The 20,281-nt window shown below is 39.2% G+C and overlaps 1 protein-coding gene across 1 annotated transcript in view; it reads right to left on the bottom strand.

Annotated features, from left to right (window-relative positions):
* The window catches only part of ino80c (INO80 complex subunit C), a 43,471-nt gene that overhangs the window by 17,941 nt on the left and 5,249 nt on the right, over positions 1-20,281 (bottom strand). The window contains exons 2-5 of the mRNA XM_060824821.1: positions 19,624-19,848; positions 18,759-18,869; positions 4,785-4,896; positions 3,253-3,320 (exon numbers count right to left, since the gene is read on the bottom strand). Of these exons, the coding sequence (XP_060680804.1) occupies positions 3,253-3,320; positions 4,785-4,896; positions 18,759-18,869; positions 19,624-19,848 (516 nt within the window). The remainder of the gene's footprint in view (positions 1-3,252; positions 3,321-4,784; positions 4,897-18,758; positions 18,870-19,623; positions 19,849-20,281) is intronic.

The raw sequence follows: 20,281 nt of genomic DNA, 5'->3' as shown, positions 1-20,281 counted from the left end.
CCAAAATTTGCAGGTTAGGTGAACTGTAGGGGAATGGGTCTGGGTGGGTTGCTCTTCGGAGGGTCGGTGTGGACTTGTTGGGCCGAAGGGCCTGTTTCCACACTGTAAGTAATCTAATCTAACTGGACAAGACACCAGTTAGGCCAATGTTAGAATACTATGCACAGTTCTGGTCACATTATAGGAATAATGTAGGCAGCTTGGATGAAGGATCACTGGGCTTGAAATGTTAACTCTACTTTCTTTCCACAGATGCTGCCAGACCTGCTGTCTTTCTCCAGGAATTTCTGTTTTCTGTTCTCAGAAGATTATAATTGCATTAGAGGGGGTACAGAGGGCACTGACATAGGCGCTACCGGGAATTTTAATAATGAGAAGGAATGGAAGAGGAGGAGGGAAGAATTGATTGAAATGCATCAAAAAGTTTAACTTGTGAAACTTCCAGGAGTGTTTAATTATAAATTGACAGATTATTAAAATACCGAGAGAGTCTGGGCTTTCAGTGCAAAGAGGATTTATGTCGGACAACTTTACAGGACAAAATGAGGAGAAGCAATTAAGTTACATATAAAGTTTTAATATAGAAGGATAATTTCTCTGTATTTGAAACACTACCAATTGATGATATTGAGGAATGGATGCAACTTCATTTCGCTGCGCGTTTGAAAGTCCATTCTATAATTTGGTAGCTTGGTTTATTTTACTGTTTTCCTTTTATGTAATAAACTTCTCTTTTATTAAAGAAAGCCGTAGCTATTTGCGTCTATGTTTCAGTGAATTAACTCCACCTCTTTAAAAAAAATCTAGCCAGATTTCATCCTGGGATCTGACTTGTTCATTAGTAACATCATCTGAGATCATTACAAGTAATAAGGATTAGAGGACAGTTGAGAGAAATCCTAGGAGTGGGATTCTGGAACTCAGTAACATGCAAGCATGGCACAGACAAAAAACATTTTTCATATTTAAAATAAACTATAATTGCCAAAAAATCCAAGGAACAAATGCTGGATTATGTTGGTCTCTCAGCTGGGAAAGACATGCTTAGCCGAATGACTTATGGCAGAAATTTCTATTTTTGAAAACTTCACCTTTGAAACATGAATTCAAATTGCTTATTTGCATTTTTCTGCATTAACAAGACAATTCTTGTATTATGCCACTGCTACATATAAAAGTTTAATGATAAACTACAATTTGATTTGCATTTTAATTCATTCAAATTAGGTTTGCTTCAATGACAAGTAATAGAGCTTTATTTTCCTACCTATATTGAGTGATTTAGAAATGTTTGAAAATGACGCTTGTGCATTTCATTTCCTGTTAGTTTTGCAAAGCAATGGCATAGAATGTAAAGACAATGACAGTTAAAAGTTTGACAAATTGAAGATACAACAGCTCTCCCAGAATTTGTACCTGTATAATATTAACTTTGTTTGTATTTACCAGTACAATGTTTTGCTATTAATGAGACATTTTGATAAAGGATGAAGTGGAGAACAAGGGAAGAATGTTTAAGCCAAGAGCATTTGTATATGAAAACCATAAATGGTGCTGTTAAACACAAACAGTGCAGAATTTTAAATTCCCATTAATCTCAGTATTTCTAATTGAAGTCTTTGGGTTCTGTCTATACTCAAATAATAAAGATATTCAAGTGCAACGGAACACTCTGGAGCTTTGTTGGTGTTTGGTAGGTATATGCACTAACCATAAGAACCTGAAGATTCCAGATTCAAACTCTGGTTAATCTTAGCTGTTATAGCAGTGGACAGTCACAATTGTACTTATTGCTCCTAGGCTAGGGAGGGAAGCTCAGACAGACCCTCTTTCACTATGCAATTCAGCTATGTGCACACACATCACTGATTCTGTATAATAAAGACAGAATTATACATAATTGCAATAACACATTCAGTCAGTTGGTATACACTTTCTTATAGAGGGGGTAATGTCATCACAACAGAAAACAGAGACAGAGACAGTCAGAGATGATAAGGAAGTTGGAATAAAAAAATTCCAAATTAAGATACAGCAAGAGCATAATATGCTTCTACCCCACAACACACTACAGTATTAGGATTCAAATAGAAGTTCCTCACAAAAATTCACTTTATACAAGATTTTCTTTGCATCATTGTATTGGTACAAATTTTAAAGTCCATATAGTATTTTTTCCTTATTCATTCACAGGTTGCAGGCATGACTGTCTAGGCCAACCCTAATTCTCCAGAGGGCAGTTAAGAGTCAACCACATTGTTGTGGGTCTGGTGTCACATGTGGGTCAGACAATCTAAGGATGGCAGTTTTGTTCCCTAAAAGGACATTAGTGAACCAGATGGGTTTTTTCTAACAATGGTTCCATGGTCATCATCAGACTCTTAATCCCACATTTTTATTGAATTACGATTCTACCATTTAACATGGCGGGGTTTGAACCCTGATATAATAGAACATTATCTGGCTCTCCAGATTAATAATCCAGTGATAATCGGACAATCACCTCCCCTAAATTAGGTAATTTATGTACTGTGAAGAAAAAGTATGAAAAACAACTCGCTGCTGAATCACAGGTGTACTAGGTAAGTTTATTTTAGCTTAAATCCTTCTACAGCCTTGTTCCTCCCCATATCAGTAACCTCTTATTGTGAACTCTCAAACTTTGTTCCTTTGCTGTTAGTTTTGTGTATCCCTTTCCAGCAGTGGCCAAATGATCAGAGATTAGTAATCTCTCCATCTTGTTCAACCAAGCTTCTGGTCATTGATAATCAGTTTCTTTGAGAATCATATAGTGATAGAGATGCACAGCACAGAAACAGACTTTGACCCAACTCATCCATGCTGACCAGATATCTTAAATTAATCCAATTTGCTAGTATTTGGCCCATATCCCATCAAACCCTGCAAATTCATATACTCATCTAGATGCCTTTTAAATGTTGTAATTGTACCAGCCTCCACCATTTCCACTGGCAGCTCATTCTGTATTTGTACCATCCTCTTGTTTAGATTTCTTTTTCTTCTCCTTGTACTTTTAAAATGGCTTGAGCATTTTTACTTTAAAAGCACCAAACTAATACAAGTTACTGCTGATGTAGAATTTGGAACAAAATTTTGCTTCCAGATTGACATGGTAAATGGCAACAGTAGAGTGTGAGGATAATGTTCATAAGATAACTGAGTCTAACTTTCAAGAATTTAATACTTGCAGAAAGTCAACCTAATGTAATAAAAACAATGTACTATACTTACAGGAAGTCCTGAAATATCTGAGTATTTTTTGGCTGGTTTAAAGGAAGGAAGAGCATCAATGCTGGAATCTGAAGATTTTAAGAAAAAAATGAAATTGGTTGTTGCCGAGTTTGACATCTGACTAGGTAAATATTAGAAACTTTTAAGGATACAGAAAAATCACACATGATCATTATCTATGGAATTCCATCTTTTGGAAATAATAGTAAATGCTCAAACGGATTAGGTGCAGCATACCAGCAAAGCTAGAGGACCTATTTCTGAAAGGAAATAAAGCACAATTATTGATATTACTTATGCCCAATAAAGAATCACATTAACAGATGGGTTTTGGTACAGGTCTACAATCTTAAAGTAAATCTGCTACTTCAACATAGCATAATTGCAATTATTCTTATAATACTACTTATAATATTCTTATAATTCACAGTAGAATTATGATAGAAAAGTATTCCCACAATTGCAAAAGTGGCAGTATATTATTGTCCAATTTATTTTTGTGCAGCACTTGTTAAATCCAAGTTTTCATGTTACAGGAATTATATTAAGATTTGTGTCTTAAAGATTTGGCCCTCAGATATTCAAAGCAAATTGAATCTGGAGAACATTTTGGTGAGGTCTAATCAATGACATTATTTGGCACTTACATGGCAACAATGACCACATCCAACAAGAGCAAATCTAACCATTATTCGTTGAGATTCAATAACTATCATTATTGAATTCCCCACTATTAGCATCCTTCAGGTCACCTTTGATCAGAAACTTAACTGGATTAGCTTTATAAAACCGTAGCTACAAGTATACTTGATACTCTGAGAATTGCATGATAAATAGCTAACATTCTGAATCCCAAAAGTAGGTTGCTATTTACAAGGCACAAGTCAAGAGAGTGACAGGAAACTCTTCATTTGCTCGGGCAAGACTTCTTCAACAGCATCTTTCAAACTCACAACCGCTACCGAAGGAGGGTGGTAGCAGACAAATGAAAACTCCAATGTGTCTTGTAACTATATCAGCATCCCTGCACCATTGCAGAGTCAAAATCCTGGAACATTTTTGCTATATGTAGACTGCAATGGTTCAGAAAAGTGGCTTACCATCACCTTAAGGGCAATTAGAAGGTAAATCCCAGCAGCGATGTTTACATCCCAGGAATGAATAAGGAAAATAATGTTGTTGAAAAGATAAGTATTTTAAGCAGTGAAGAAAAATAAATTTCTCCCTTAGGTTTCTTACTATATGGCATAATTTAACATAGCAGACAGGTGTAGTCAACAAATGTCCATCCTTATTGTCTTTTGTATACTACATAGAAACATTAGCCTTGATCTTTTACCTTTCAAGTCTAACATGCTCCCTATACCAGTTTTAAACATAAATTTAGCACGGATTTGGAAAGTTATAACGAACAGGCTGATGGTACATTCTGGAATAACTGAAAATACATTGTAGAAGGTTGATATGATTATATAGGAATGTTGAGTATATTTAAAAAGAAACACAAGCTAGCAAATATCACTTAAACTCACAGTTAGGATCATTCAGTTTCCATGGGAACATCCTCTCAGTAGCAAGAATTTGTTTCAGGTTTTTCCAAACACGGCTCTTTTTCCCAGCACCTGCACCACCCATGCCAGAATGCTGAAAATTAACATCACAAAGACATGGAGAAGGTGAAGGTGGTTAGATACTTGTTTACTTGTAACTTTTTTTTTCTTATCCATACAATTAATAAACTAGTATAAATATGGATTTTTAGATCTATCAAAATAATTTGCAATTTGTTCAGCTTTCTTATTAGATATAAACAAAAGGGAACAGATAGTGTTATATTCAAATAATGCACAGAATTAATTAAGTATGTACAAAAGTATGTTGCAGTTTAGAAACACGAAGCCTCTATACATATTCTTGTCTACCCAAAAAACTATTGTCTAAACAAGTATCCTTAAGGTGAATCTGGCATGCAGTTACTGTATCCATGTTTGCATCAACATTGATTCAAGTGAAAACTAAGCTGAGAAAGTAGCAAATTATTGGAGAGTTCATGTATCTTTATACAGCCATTGATGACTTTCACTGTTGATTGGAAAGCAGCTCACTGACAGGTAACTGCATAAGTTAGATTTCCCCTGTTGGGTATAGTCATGATGACCCAACTGTGAAATTTGCTTAGTTACACAGATGTTCAGTCCTGCAGCTGGGATGTGGCAAGGGACCACAGACTTGTTTGTGTCCAGTGCACTCAGCTGCTGCTTAAGTTGTCACACAAAGTCAAAGTCAAAGTCAATCAACTGCCTAGACATTTAATTATTAAAAGGATCAAAAGGAGAAAATAGATTGCTCATTTGACATGAAGGGAACACCATGGATTACTCCTCCAAATATACAGAAAGGGATGAGCTATGTGACATTCCTTTGTCACAACAGTGGTAAAATATAGAGATTCATCTGATTTTCATACTTTGGACTGAAATGGTTTCAAGCAGAAAAACCTGAAAATGATCAATCACAGACTGAACTAAGCTTTTAATGAATAAAGAAACAAAAACTAGTTTAAACTGAAATTGGCATCTTTTTATTCAAATGAGACTAAAACCAATTAACTAGATCTGTATATCTTCACCCATGTTCACATGTTGAAGATAAAAACATTGTTTGCGACTGTCCAGGTTGAGAACACTGAACACAAACACTGGGATATACAAACTAACTGTATTTTAGGGAACTGCTTTTAGGTGGAGCATGGAGATGGATTTGAAACTGGAGAAAAGTCTCTCAAGGATAAAGCACCCAATGATAAACACAAATGGCACCAAGAAAAACAAGAGAGTGATAAAGAAACATCTAAACACTGAGAACTCAATTTTTTTCAATTTGTTATGGGGCGAGAGTTCACGGACAATAAATGCTGACCCAGCTGATCGGGAGCTGCCCTTCAAAAAGACAGCTCTCTTCTTGTCCATTTGGTGGAGATGGGTCCATTAGGGAGGGAGCTCCAGGATTTTGACCCAGTGACACTGAAAGCATAGAAATATTTCGCTAAATCAGGATGTTGAGTAGCTTTGGAGGAGAACACGCAGGTGTTGTCATTTCAATATACCTGCTGCCGTTGTGCTCCTAGATGGTAGTGATCATGGGTTTGCGATGTGCTTTCTAAGTAGCCTTGGTGAATTTCTGCACAGCATCTTGTAGAGGGTACACACTACTGCTGTTGAACATGGGTGTCAGAGGGAGCAAACATTTGTGGATGTAGCATGCTGCTTTGCCCTGGATAGTGTCAAGTTTCTTGCATGCACTTGGAATACAATGAACTAGGAAATGAGGAATATTTCATTCACAATCCTGACTTGCGCCTTCTGGATGGTGGACAAGCCTTACGGAGTGAGGTGGTGAGTTAGTCACGCCAGCATTCCTAGCCTGACTGCTCATATAGCCACAGTTTTTATATGACCCATCCAGTTCCGTTTCTGGTCAATATTAACCCCCAGAATGCCGACAGTGTAGGATTCAGTAATGGTAATGCAACTGAATATCAAGGGTGATAGTTAGATTCTCACTTGTTAGGAATGGTTGTTATTTGGCACTTCTGTGACATAGATACTTCTTCCCACTCATTGTACCAAATGTGGGTACTGTACAGGTTTTGCTGCATTTGGTCCCGTATGAGAGTATTGTGTTAGTCTATGAGCAGTCACGAATGATGCTGAACGTTGGACAATCAACATCTTCTCTTCTGACCTAGTGACAGTCATTAATAAAGCAGTTGAAGATGGTTGGGCCTAAGACACAATGCTGAGGACCACTACCAGAGACATCCTGGAGGTGTGATGACTGACATCCAACAACCACAACTACAACCATTTTCCTACGTGCTGAGTATGACTCGAACTGGAGGAGAATTTGAACGGTATTTTCCACGGTTTTCAAATTTACTAGGGTTCATTAAGGCCACGCTTAGTCACATGTGGCCTTGGTAACAAGGGCAGTGACTCTCACCTCACCTCAGGAATTCAACTCTTTTGTCCGTGTTTGAATCAAGGCTACAATGAATAGGGGCTGAGTGAGCCTGGCAGGAAAAAAAACTGTGCATCAATTAGATTTTTCTTTTATTTATTCACAGGACGTGAATGTCACTGGCTAGGCCGCCATTTTTTGCCCATCCCTAAATGCCGAGGGCAATTAAGAGTCAACCATATTATTGCTCAGCAAGTGCTACACAACAGCACTGTTGATGACCCTTTCTATCTGATGATTGAGAGCAGAGTAGGATGTGTCAGTGTCAGGTATTATCCAGGGTGAGTTTGTCTTGAGTTTTGGTGTGCAGGAAATAGCTGGGCTATTTTCTAGTATATGTCTTCAATACTTTTACTGGAATGTTGTCAGGGTCATGGCCTTTGTAGTATCCAAAGCCTCCAGCCGTTTCTTGATATCAGGTGAAGTTGAATTGACTGAAGATTGACATCCGTGATGCTAGGTACCTCTGGACGAGGTCGAAATTTATCATCCATTTGGCACATCTGGCAGAAGATTGTTCTAAATGATTCAGCTTTAACTCTTGCACTGATGCGCTGGGAACCATCCATTGTAGATATTTGTGGAGCTTCTGTTTCCAGTGAGCAGTTTAACTGTCCACCATCATTCAAGGCAGGCCTACAGAATTTAGATTGGATGCAAGAGCTGTGGAACCATTTAGTCCTGTCTATCCTTTTGCTGTTAATGCTCTTTAACAGGCAAGTAGCCATGTTTTCTAGCTACACCAGGTTGATGCCTCATTTTCAGGTAAGCCTGATGCTATTCCTGGAGAGAGAGCTTCTATTGTTGATCCCTGGCTTGGTGGAAATGGCCGAGATGAGGACATGCTAATGCATAAGGTTGTATATAAGACTGGGGTACAATTCTCCTGATAATCTCCCACAATGGATGGCTAGTTTTGAGCTTCTAGATGTGTTCAAAGCGTATACCATTCTGCAAGGTGACACAACACGATGGAGAACATCCTCAAATGTTAAGACAGCACCTTGTCTCTACGAGGACTGCCTGGTTATGACCCTTGTTCATATTATAGTGGGACAGGTGCATCAATGGCAGGGGGATTGATGAGAATGGGATCAAGTATGCTTCTTCATTTTGCCAGCTCCCTCATCACACTCCATGATCTAGCCATGTCCTACAGTACGCAATCAGCTTAATCAGTAGTGATGATACTGAGCCACTAGGTGGGTGATGCCAGGTGGTCTGACTGGTTACATTCCTTTTTTTGTTAAGACTTAAAGCAATTGATACCATTGAATGACTTACTAGGCCGTTTTGAAGGGTCAACGTCACAAGCATGATAGTTTTCCATCCCAAGGAGGATAGTGGTAATACAGATGGGTTTTTATAAAACCCAACCAGTTTCTATGGTGACAAAATGTCTGAGAACAAATCTTCCAGCTCAGCGAACAAACTTACCTCCTGAGCTGTAAATCTCAAAAATCACTAATCTTTTGCTATAAATTCTGTGGCTTATGATCCTGCTCCACAGCTAGTCGATGAACGAGCAGCACACCGCAAGGTAGTACTTCAGAAATAGACCTAATGGACTGTAATGTGGTGTTGCATGATTTTTAACTTTGTCCATCGTAGTCCAACACTGACACCTCCACATTATATTCAAGGAGTGTTAACCTATTCTTCAACAATGCCAAGTAACGCTGCTAAAATCAAATATTCTTTAAATAGTTCGTTTATAAAATCATTTCAATAATTCTTGCATTTAGAAAGATGAAGAATTTAACTTTTCTTTCCCCCACAATGAATTTCAGCAATAAATACTCATTGGTTAGTGTACAGCAAAATAAAATGCTCTCCAGTTTAAAAACAATGCACTCAACCCAGCATGCTGAAAAACATTAATGTACCAGTGAGAAAATGTCACACACACATTAATTCTTGACAGTACACTGAACTGATGATTGTAACACTATACAGCACCAATCAGCTGTTGGCATTCTTTCCCAGTGCCTGATTGTCTTCTAATCTAGCAAACCCTCAATAAAATTAATGGATTTATATTAGACAATACTTTCTTCAGACCAATATTAACAAAACCTACTAAAAAACCAATTCAGCATGAAGCATCAGCAAACAAAGTGCCAGCAGTCTGCCTTTGAGCAGAGTACATGGCATGACAATAACATCTTCCAAACTGTAAAGGAGTTCCACCTAAAATCACTGATTTCTAGGCAGAACATACAACAACTTGAAAATATAGATGGGGGGGGGGGGGGGGGGGGGGGTGAGGTTGATAAAAAAAGCACTGGTCCTGAATAGCGTCATACCTTTAAAATTTCCCATTTAACTTTGATAATAGATTAACAAAACAAAAATTTAAATGTCTTTCACTATTGTGGATCCACACAATTGCTTCAATTTACAAAGTTATAGAGTCAGTTTTTACAGCATGGAAGGTGGTTCTTCAGTCCATGCCAGTCATCAAACATCCATCAATTCTAATCCCATTTTCCAGTACTTAGACCGTACCCTTGTATGCTATGGCATTTCAAGTGATCAGCTCAATGGTTCTTTAATGTTGAGGGTACCCGCTGTACTACCTTTCCTGAAAATAAGTTCCAAATAAGCATTTCCTCAAACCTCCTCTAAACAACATAATCCTTACTTTAAAACAGTGCCCCCTAGTTATTGCTTCTCAGGAAATGCTTTGTCCCATCCACTGGGTCTATGCAGCTCAAATTCAATCCTTCAACAGCCTACTCTGCTCTAAGGAAGATAATTCCAGCCCTGTCTAGTTTCTCTTCATAGCCAAATTTTTCCAGTCGAGGCCATGTCCTGGTGAATCCCATTTGCAGCCTGTCTAACGTGATCATAACCTTTAATGTGGCGACCAGAACTGTACAGAACAACCTCGATTATCCGAACAAGACGGACAGGGAGTATTTTGTTCAGATTGCTGATCAGGATACCCACGGCGGTGGCAATAACAGGAGTAGGGTTCCTGTGGCATTGCTGTTCCTGCACCCACCGCCAACCCAGGCTGCCTGCTCTCGCTGTGCTTTTACTTAAATATTGACAGGACCGTGAAATCTTGTTTGGATAATCCAAAATTTGGATAACTGAGGTTCTTCTGTACCTGGTACTCCAGCTGCGACTTAATTAATATTTTATGTTGCTGCATAACTCACTTAGTCTTGCATTAAAGGCCTTGATGAATCAAGGCAAGTTTCCCATATTAGTATCTTTAACTACCTGATCTACCTATCCTGCTACCTTCAAGGATCTATGCATATCTACACCAAAGTCCTTCAGATCCTCTATTTTCTAAGCTGCTTCTATTCAATGTGTGCACTCTTATCTTGTTAGCCCTCCCAAAGTGCATTAAATGCAGTTTGTCATTATTCTGTCCATCTGACCAGCCCGTCTATATCAATCACGAGTCTAAGGGCTTCCTTCTTGCTATTTACCATACTACCTTTTGAGGCATCTGGAAATATACTGATCATACTTCCTATATTAATTTCCACAACAACATACACAACAAACAAAGAATGCAGCATTAAACCTTATAATACACCATATGACTCAGGCTTCCAGTCACAAAAACACCCTTTGACCATCACCAACTGCTCCTTGCCACTAAGCCAGTCTTGAAACCAGCTTGAGAAATTGACAAGAATCATTTTGACTCTTAGGTTCTTAACCAGCCAGCTTTGCAAGGCCTTATCTTGCTGGAGTTCATGTAGATTACATCTGGATGCACATCTAGATACATCCTCAAAAAAAATGCAAAATTTGTTGGACATGATCTCCCCCTACAAAGCCATGCTGACTAATTTTGATTAACTTTTGCTTCTCCAGTGGAGATTAATTTTGGCCCTCAATAGATTCCATACAGATATTAGGTTCGTTGGCCTGTAGTTTCCTAGTCTATCCCTACTACTCATTTTGAATAATTATACCACATTAACTGTCCTCCAGTCCTCTGACATCTCCCTTGTGGCCTGAGTGTATTTGAAAATTGATGCCAGACCCTTTGCAATCTCCTCCATTGGTTCCCACAGACATCTTGGATACATCCCATTTAGACCTGGCATTTATTCACATTCAAGCCTCTAAAACTGCTAAAAACACCTCCCACTTGATCTAATAAGTATATCAGTCTCCCTCCCTGATTTTTAGATCTGCATCATGCTTCTCTACTGTATACAGACGCAAAGCACTATTTAAAATTTTAGCTATGTCTTCCAGCTCCACACAGACATTTTCACTTTGGTCTCTTATGGCCCCAACTGCTTCCCTGGTTATTCTCTTGCCCCTAATATACTGAGAAAATATCTTTGGATTTTCCTGAACGTTAGTTCCAGTGTTTTTTTTAAAATGCTGCCTCTTTGCTCTTCAAAATTTCTTTTTTAACCAACTCCCGCACTATATCCACTGTTTGGAGCCTCCAGTACCTCTCAATCATTTTATTTCTTATCCAATCCTGCACGTGGCTGACATCCAGGGTTCTCCACTTTTGTTGCTCCCACTCTTCACTTTTATGGAAACATATTGGTTCTGAAGTCTCACTGTTACCCAATAAATGTCTCCCATCTCTCTGATGTGGACTTTCCTGCAAGTAGTTGCTGCTCATCTGCCTTACTTGCAACACTCTTGAATTAAAATAAATGCAATCCAGCTTTGCCATGCTCCATTGTGCCTTAATTTGACTATATTTGCACTACCTTCTCAAATGACTTGGCAGTACTTCTATGGTAACAGACCCTTCGGTCCAACCTGTCCATGCCGACCAGATGTCCCAACCTAATCTTGCCAGCACCCAGCCCATATCCCTACAAACCTTTCCTATTCAAATACCCATCCAGATGCCTTTTAAAATGTTGCAATTGTAGGAGCCTCCACCACTTCCTCTGGCAACTCATTCCATACATGTACCATACTCTCCGTGAAAAGGTTGCCCCTTAGGTCTCTTAAGTCCTTCCCCTCTCACCCTATTTCTAGTTCTGGACTCTCCCACCCCAGGGAAAAGACTTTGTCTATTTACCTTATCCACACCCCTCATGATTTTATAAACCTCCATAAGATTACCCCTCAGCCTCCAATGCTCCAGGGAAAACAGCCCCAGCCTATTCAACCTCTCCCTACAGCTCAAATCCTCCAACCCTGGCAACATCCTTGTAAGTCTTTTCTGAACCCTTTCAAATTTCAGAACATCTTTCTGATAGGAAGGAGACTAGAATTGCACACAATATTCCAAAAGTGGCTGAATTAATGTCCTTTACAGCTGCAACATGACCTCCAACTCCTAAATTCAATACTCTCACCAATAAAGGAAATCATACCAAATGCCTTCTTCACTATTCTATCTACCTGCGACTCTACTTTCAAAGAGCTATGAACCTGCACTCCAAGGTCTCTTTGTTCAGCACACTCCCGAGGACCTTACCATTAAGTGTATTAGTCCTGCTGAGATTTGCTTTCCCAAAATGCAGGACTTTGCATTTATCTAAATTAAACTCCATCTGCCACTGCTCAGCCCATTGGCCTACCTGATCAAGATACCGTTGTAATCGGAGGTAACCTTCTTCGCTGCCCACAACACTTCCAAATTAGGTTAAATCCCCCAATCGCATTGGCAAGCCTCCCGACAAAGATGCTGCTCCCATTAAGGATGAAGTGAATCTCGTGATCTAGGCATCTAAGAATCTAAAGCCCTCCCTCTTGCTCCAGCTCTTCAACCATGTATTCATCTGTTCCAACTGCCTACACTCACTAGCATATGTCACAGATTAATTGGAGATTACAACTTTTGACATCCAGCTTTTTAATCTGCTTTCTTACTCCAAACGTTCTTGGTGTGAGACCTCATCCCTCTTTCTACCTATGTTGCTGGTCCAACATTACCCATGATCTCTGACTATTGACTCTCCCCCTTCAGTATACCCTACACCCATTATTCAATTACATCCTTGACTCTGGACCCAGAGAGGCAACTACCATCCTAGAGTCCAATGTGCAGATGGAGAGACACCGATCTATACCCTTCACCAGTGAATCTCCTACCACTATCATTCTCCTCTTTTCTACTCACACCTGGGGATGCTGGACTCTGGCTGCATTCTCCAGAGGAACCAAAATCATAAACAAGTTTTCTTGCATGCAGATACATGTATTCAATGCAAATCAGCTCTGCTAATTTTACCAACACCATGACATTACCCTAAAAACATAAAATGTATTATGCAACACATTAAGAACATTTGGCAGAGAGAAACACCTGAAACGAAGCAGGGATTCATGACTTCACAGATATTATAATAAGTTTGCTGCAGCATCAGATAAAGTCAGTCACTAAAACAAAATAGAATCTTCCACTCAATAATTAGGTGGGGTCATCGGAGGATAGACCTTACTTTAACAACATTGCACAGCAAAGTTTTAGACAATGCTGACATATTACAATTGCTTTGTTCAAATTTATTGCATGTCAAATGTTTTTATGATATTAAACATGAGTTTTACACTGATTACCAATGGAAACTATCAAAATCTTGTTTGAAATATAACAAATATCCTTCGTAAACAGAGTTCTGATCTTCTTCATTAGATGATGTACAACCAGGTCTACAAAACTACAGCATTTTCCAATGGTGGTGAAGACAATGAATAAACACAACTATAGGATAATGATTAACTTGGAACATTATGCACTTAAGGCATGTAAATTATTACTAAACAAAGAAATATTATACAAACAGGATTTTAAAGCTAGAGAGTCTGTGTTGGTGCTTGTCTTCCAAAAGAAATATTTGCGATACAAAATTTCTATTTGCCTTCAAACTTCTTTCCTTTTATTTATCTTTCAAACTCACTGAATGGTTTATAGTTTATCATAAACGTCTCAAAATGAATTGAAACAACTTTAAAATCTGTATACAGAGATTTATCACGTCCTTTTTACAAACTCCTGTACCTTTCATGTGGGCCCTTTTCTGACAAATTTTCATTTACTAATTTTCCAGAATTTTAAATACAAATCAGATAATTATTTGCATATTTTGCATTGTTAAACGAGGAAGAGCATAATAAAAATTCTCTTACATTCTGTCTCTTCCTAAGCATCTTCCTTCAATAGCATGATTTATCCAGAACAGTAAAAAAAGTTGCTTAACAACCCAATCAGTTCATTCTCTAAGATTAATCATTTTTACACACACCAGCCATCTTTTCGACAGCTCAGTTAAACTCCAAGTTTTTAACTGTGCTCCCCAAACCCAAAACCTTTGGTTTCTGGAAACTGCTCGGTGGATCTAAGGGCATCGCAGACCCACTATTGCTCAATCTCATGTGTCCGAATGTCACTTGTCCAGGCTAGGAATACTGCAGCAAGTAACTCACCACCCAACTTCCTACCTGACCCCGAAACGCTGTCTTAGAGATGTACAGCACGGAAACAGATCCTTTGGTCCAACTCGTCCATGCTGACCAGATATACCAACCCAATCAAGTTCCATCTGCGCACCAGCTCCATATCCCTCCAAATCCTTCCTATGCCCATCCAGATGCCTTTTAAATGCTGTAATTGTACCATCCTCCACCACTTCCTCTGGCAGCTCATTCCATACACACACCACCCTCTGTGTGAAAAAGGTATATCTTTCCCCTCTCACCCTAAACCTATGCCCACTAGTTCTGGACTCCCCCCACCCCAGGGAATACACCTCATCTATTTACCCTATCCATGCCCCTCATGATTTTATCAACCTCTTTAAGGTTACCCCTCAGCCTCCAACGCTACAGAGAAAACAGCCCCAGCCCATTCACTCTGTTCCTGCAGCTCAAATCCTCCAACCCTGGCAATATCCTTGTAAATCTTTTCTGAACCCTTTCAAGTTTCAGAACATCAGGAGACCCAAATTGTATGCAAAATTCCAAAAGGGGCTTAACCAATGTCCTGTACAGCCACAACATGCCCTCCCAACTCCTGTACTCAATACTCTGACCAATCAAGGAAAGCATACCAAACACCTTCTTCACGATCCTATCTAATTGCGACTCTTTGTTCAGCAACACTCCCTGGAACCTTGCCATTAATTGTACAAGTCCTGCTAAGACTTGCTTTCCCAAAATCCAGCACCTGCGTGATGGACAAGGCTGTGTTCACAACTCTCTGTAGTTTCTTACATTCCCAGGCAGAGCAGTTGCCACACGAAGACATGATGCAACTGAATAAAATGCTTTCTATAATGCATCTATAGAAATCGATAAGTGTCTTCACAGGCATGCTGTGTTTTCTTAGCCTCCTGAGGTGTTCAGCTACGTGGTTGTATTGCCACGCCAACTCCTTTCTTGAATAAGATTTGCAGTTCTCCAATCCACTGGGACAGTTTCAGAATCAAAGAAACTTTGGAACATTACAATACATCTATTGTTACTGCAGTCACTTCCTTTAACTCCCTAGGATAGTAAATATTGATTGTTACATGATCCTCCCTCCCTACAGCCAGGCTCCTGAAGTGCTTTGGGACATTTTCTTATGTTACAGGCACTGAATAAATGCAGAGTGCTGTTGTACGTTCACTCTTGCACTGGAGCTCCAATTCCATGAACCTGCAATCAAGCTGCCTCCGTCACATTGATGCCATTTCTGCACCAACAGAAAGTTAAAAAAAAGTCAAAGGCAAAAAATATAATGGAAAGGTTAGGAATCATCAGCAAAGCTCCTCCCCACCAGCACTGTTCCCAAGAACATAGCCTCACTGAATGGTGGAACAACACATCTGATACATGTTTACACACCCACCTGTGACCTGTATTCCTCAATACCCCTGATTAAAAGAAATTTATCAAACACAGAATAAAAATTAACATGTCTAGCAACAATTGCCATTGGCCAAGGAGAGTTCTATCCCTTGTGCAAAGTCATCGCTTTCCAATTTCATTCCTGAAGGCTCTGGCTTTCACTCCAAAGTGAATGTGAACTAGTCACATGCTCCCATCCAGGGAGGTGGTGGCACAACAATCCAGTTCTCTGGCCTGGCAATTTAAAACTCCAGGCTGATGTTCTGTGGTGTGGGCATGAATCCCACCAATGTAGATGATCACATTCAATAAAATTCCAGAATAAAAGGCTAATCTAATGCGATCATGTGACATTTGTCATCAGAAAATTGAACAAATTAAAAAAGCAACGAATGACAAATAAAATTAGAGGGAAAGATTTATTCAAGGGAAAGCAAGCTAGAAATATTTGAACAGATAATATGATTTCCTATAAATATTTAAAGATGAAAAAAGCATTAACAAAGTGGGCATCAGTCCCATAGCAAGAGAGACCAGGAATTAACAATCAAAAATAAGGAATGGCACATGCTTTGAACAGCTGTTTACCCAAGTGTTCACAACATCATAGACAATAAAACCCCAGACAGGGCTGTAAATCAGGATATAAAAAAGGTGAAGGGAACTCAGGAAAATTGTAATCACGAGAGAAGTGGTGCTGAGTACATTTTTGAAGCTGTAGATTGGTAAGTGTTTGGGTTCTTTTTATTCATGTATTCATGGGACGTGGCTTTGCTGGCTGGACTGGTATTTTTTGCCCATTTCTTGAGAAGGTGCTAGTGAGCTGTCTCCTTGAACTTCTACAATAGGTTGACCCACAATGCTGTTAGGGAGACAATTCCAGGATTTTGAGCCAGCGACAGTGAAGGAACTGTGATATATTTCCAAGTCATGATTGGGAGAGACTTGGAAGGGAACTTGCAAGTGGTAGTGTTCCCATGTCCACCAACTACAAGTTATAAATCGGGCCGGGATGAATGCAGATCCATCAACATTCTATAAGCTTGACACCATCCAGGATAAAGCAGCTACTTGATTGGCGCCACATCAACAAATAAACTTTACTCAGCAACAGCAGTATGTACCATTTATGAGGTGCACTACAGAAACTCATCAAAGTTCTTTAGCATCTTAAGCCATGAACACAGCCATCCAGAAAAACAGATAGCAGATAAGTGGGAGCATAACCACCTGCAAGTTCCTCAAGGGCAACTAGGGATAATCAATAAATAATAGTCAGACATAAGCGAATAAAAGAAAAATTTCAAGCCTTTTCTGCATCACTGCTTCCTTGAAAACTGGGGATCTCTTTATCCTTGGAAATGTCAACTGGCATCCCAGGTGTCAGGGAACATTGGTTTAACGATATGACATTCCCACTAAATCCCACTGGCCATACTATATTCTCATCCCACCACTTATCAACTTTTGCACCCATTTTTCTGCCACCTAATTTAAATATTTCATACTCTTTTCACCTTGTACATTTATTTTGAAAAAGGATCCATTATTTTCTCAGGCCCAAAATTTTCCTGCTGAGATCTTATCTTTCTTCACATCCTTTACATTGAGCAAAATTTCAACCATAAAATATTGTTGACAAATAATGTGCACACACATAGAAACCATTTAACTTCACTCAAACAAAAGAAAAAAAAAAGTTAGGTATACACTATTTTAGAATTGTAGTTAGGTACTTATTTCTTCTTGTTCCATTGATGAGATTTTTTTAAGAGTCATAGAGACGCATAGCATGGAAACAGACCTTTCGGTCCAACCCGTCCATGCTGACAGATATCCCAACCCACCAGCCTCCACCACTTCCTCTGGCAGCTCATTCCATACATGTACCACTCTCTGCATGAAAAAGTTGCTCCTTAGGTCTCTTTTATATCCTTCCCCTCTCACCTTAAATTTATGCCCTCTAGTTCTGGACTCCCCCACCCCAAGGAAAAGATATTGTCTATTTATCCTACCCATGCCCCTCAAATTTTGTAAAACTCTAAGGTCACCCCTCACCCTCCAACACTCCAGGGAAAACAGCCCCAGCCTGTTCAGCCTCTACTTACAGCTCAAATCCTCCAACCCTGGCAACATCCTTGTAAATCTTTTTTGAACCCTTTCAAGTTTCAGAACATCTTTCTGATAGGAAGGAGACCACAATATTGCACACAATATTCCAACAGTGGCCTGACCAATGACCCGTACAGCTGCAACATGGCCTCCCAACTCCTGTACTCAATACTCTGACCAGTAAAGGAAAGCATACCAAATACCTTTTTCACTATCCTATCTACCTGTGACTCCAACCTTGAAGCTGCCAGGGAATTCTAAAATCATAGTACATGTCAGCATGTTAAAATTCATATTTTGGGTTAAACAGAATTAGAGTAACTATTTTCTTCTATTACATTTCATGTCGCAAAATGAACAAGTTTTTCTATCATTTTGTTACTCTGCAATGATACCTTTGTTGTTACAGATATTTGCCAAATGGGTCAACGTTTTTTTTAAGAACAAAATCTCTTTACATTTCTTGGAAAGCTCAGCATAAAATCTGATTGACAATGATGGCTTGAAAACACATTTTGAATGATTGGAGTTGGGAGACTGGGGGAGGAATTCTCTGTGGAATTTATCACTTCAGGTAAAAAAATACTTACAATAAAATTTGGATTCTTAAATATCAAAGGTTTTACTGCAGGCTCTCCATGCCCTGGACTGGAATCTGTAGCCAAACTTGGATTCTCTCCAATAGTATCCAACACAACATTCTAGATGGAAAGAAAGTGCACATTCAAATCATTAACTTTGACTGTTCAGCTGTAAAGAAAGAAGGATCACATTATTGACTTAAGTACAGATTAGAGCTCCCATCACCCATTTCTGCAAGAATATAGTCCATGCAATTGACTTTTTGGTCCATCATGACTGTGCATGATCACCTCAGCTACTATCCTGCCAACAATTTATTTTGTGAAAGATACTACGTAAATATAAGTTGCCACTAAAAGCACAAAACAAAATGTCACTGACCTACAAGAGGATGAAATTTTAAAATCAAGATTTCACTTAACTAGCAGTTTTTTTGTCAGAAAGCAAAAGGGCAAAATTGAGGGAATGAAAGGGATGATCTCACGTTTAACGATAGTAGACTGTAAGAGGTCAAAACTGTTTCCCTCCATAGATGCTTGTTGACTTTGAGCATTCCAGAATTTTTGTTTTATGTTCAATCCAAAGACATCTAACTTTACAACACCCTATTCAATGCTTCTTTCACATCACCAAAAGCTAACAGAATATGACGTATTTCCAAGTACAATAAGAACGTTCATCACCGTGCTTCAACTCTCACGACTTCTTGAAGCTTACATTCTTTATTCATACCTAAGTACGGGTACTTTTCTGACACGCTGCAGCCATATAGTCATTATAGTGATACAGTAATGTTGATTTAGTTTAACCTATTTGCTCACATGCCTGGGCGTTCCCTTTAATGCATTCGTGATTCACATCATTCACAAATACCTGCCCTACTCTCTTCTTCTTTGCAGCTATGCCCCCACTGTTGCCCGGACTTGTCGGCCGTTTCTTGTTCCGAGGTTTGGTAGGAGTCGATGCCACCAGTGCCACCGGCGACATCAAGGCCGCCATTCCTTCACGTTTCCCGGAAACCAAGGAAACGATCCGGTGCGCGATTACGTCACGCCTTCCTGGCGAAACAGACATGCGCACTGCGTCGTTTCGAACAGTCTGGGGGGAATTTAAAACGGAAAGTGGAATTGAGTGGCTCACTGAGCAGACGGTGTTAAACCACCACTCGTTGTCTCTCCCTGGTAATAGAGCATTCTATGGCGACTTTTCTCGCAATAATTAACGTGAACTTTATATGCTTTTATGTTTACTTGATAATTCATTAACCGAAATAGTACCAAGTGATTGTTGAATTGTTTCAAGAATTCCACAAATTTAAAAATCACGCAACCTGATGAAGGAGCGTCGCTCCGAAAGCTAGTGCTTCCAATTAAACCTGTTGGACTATAGCCTGGTGTTGTGTGATTTTTAACTTTGTACACCCCAGTCCAACACCGGCAGCTCCAAATCATGTCCTCAAATCTATTCTTTTTGTCATTTCAGCTCTCTGCTTAAATTAGAGTTTCATAGGGTCATGTTGTCCCTGAATGTT

The sequence above is a fragment of the Hemiscyllium ocellatum genome, chromosome 5 (genome assembly GCF_020745735.1).
Source record: "Hemiscyllium ocellatum isolate sHemOce1 chromosome 5, sHemOce1.pat.X.cur, whole genome shotgun sequence".
Taxonomy (NCBI): domain Eukaryota; kingdom Metazoa; phylum Chordata; class Chondrichthyes; order Orectolobiformes; family Hemiscylliidae; genus Hemiscyllium; species Hemiscyllium ocellatum.
This window is presented reverse-complemented; position numbering and strand designations above follow the sequence as displayed.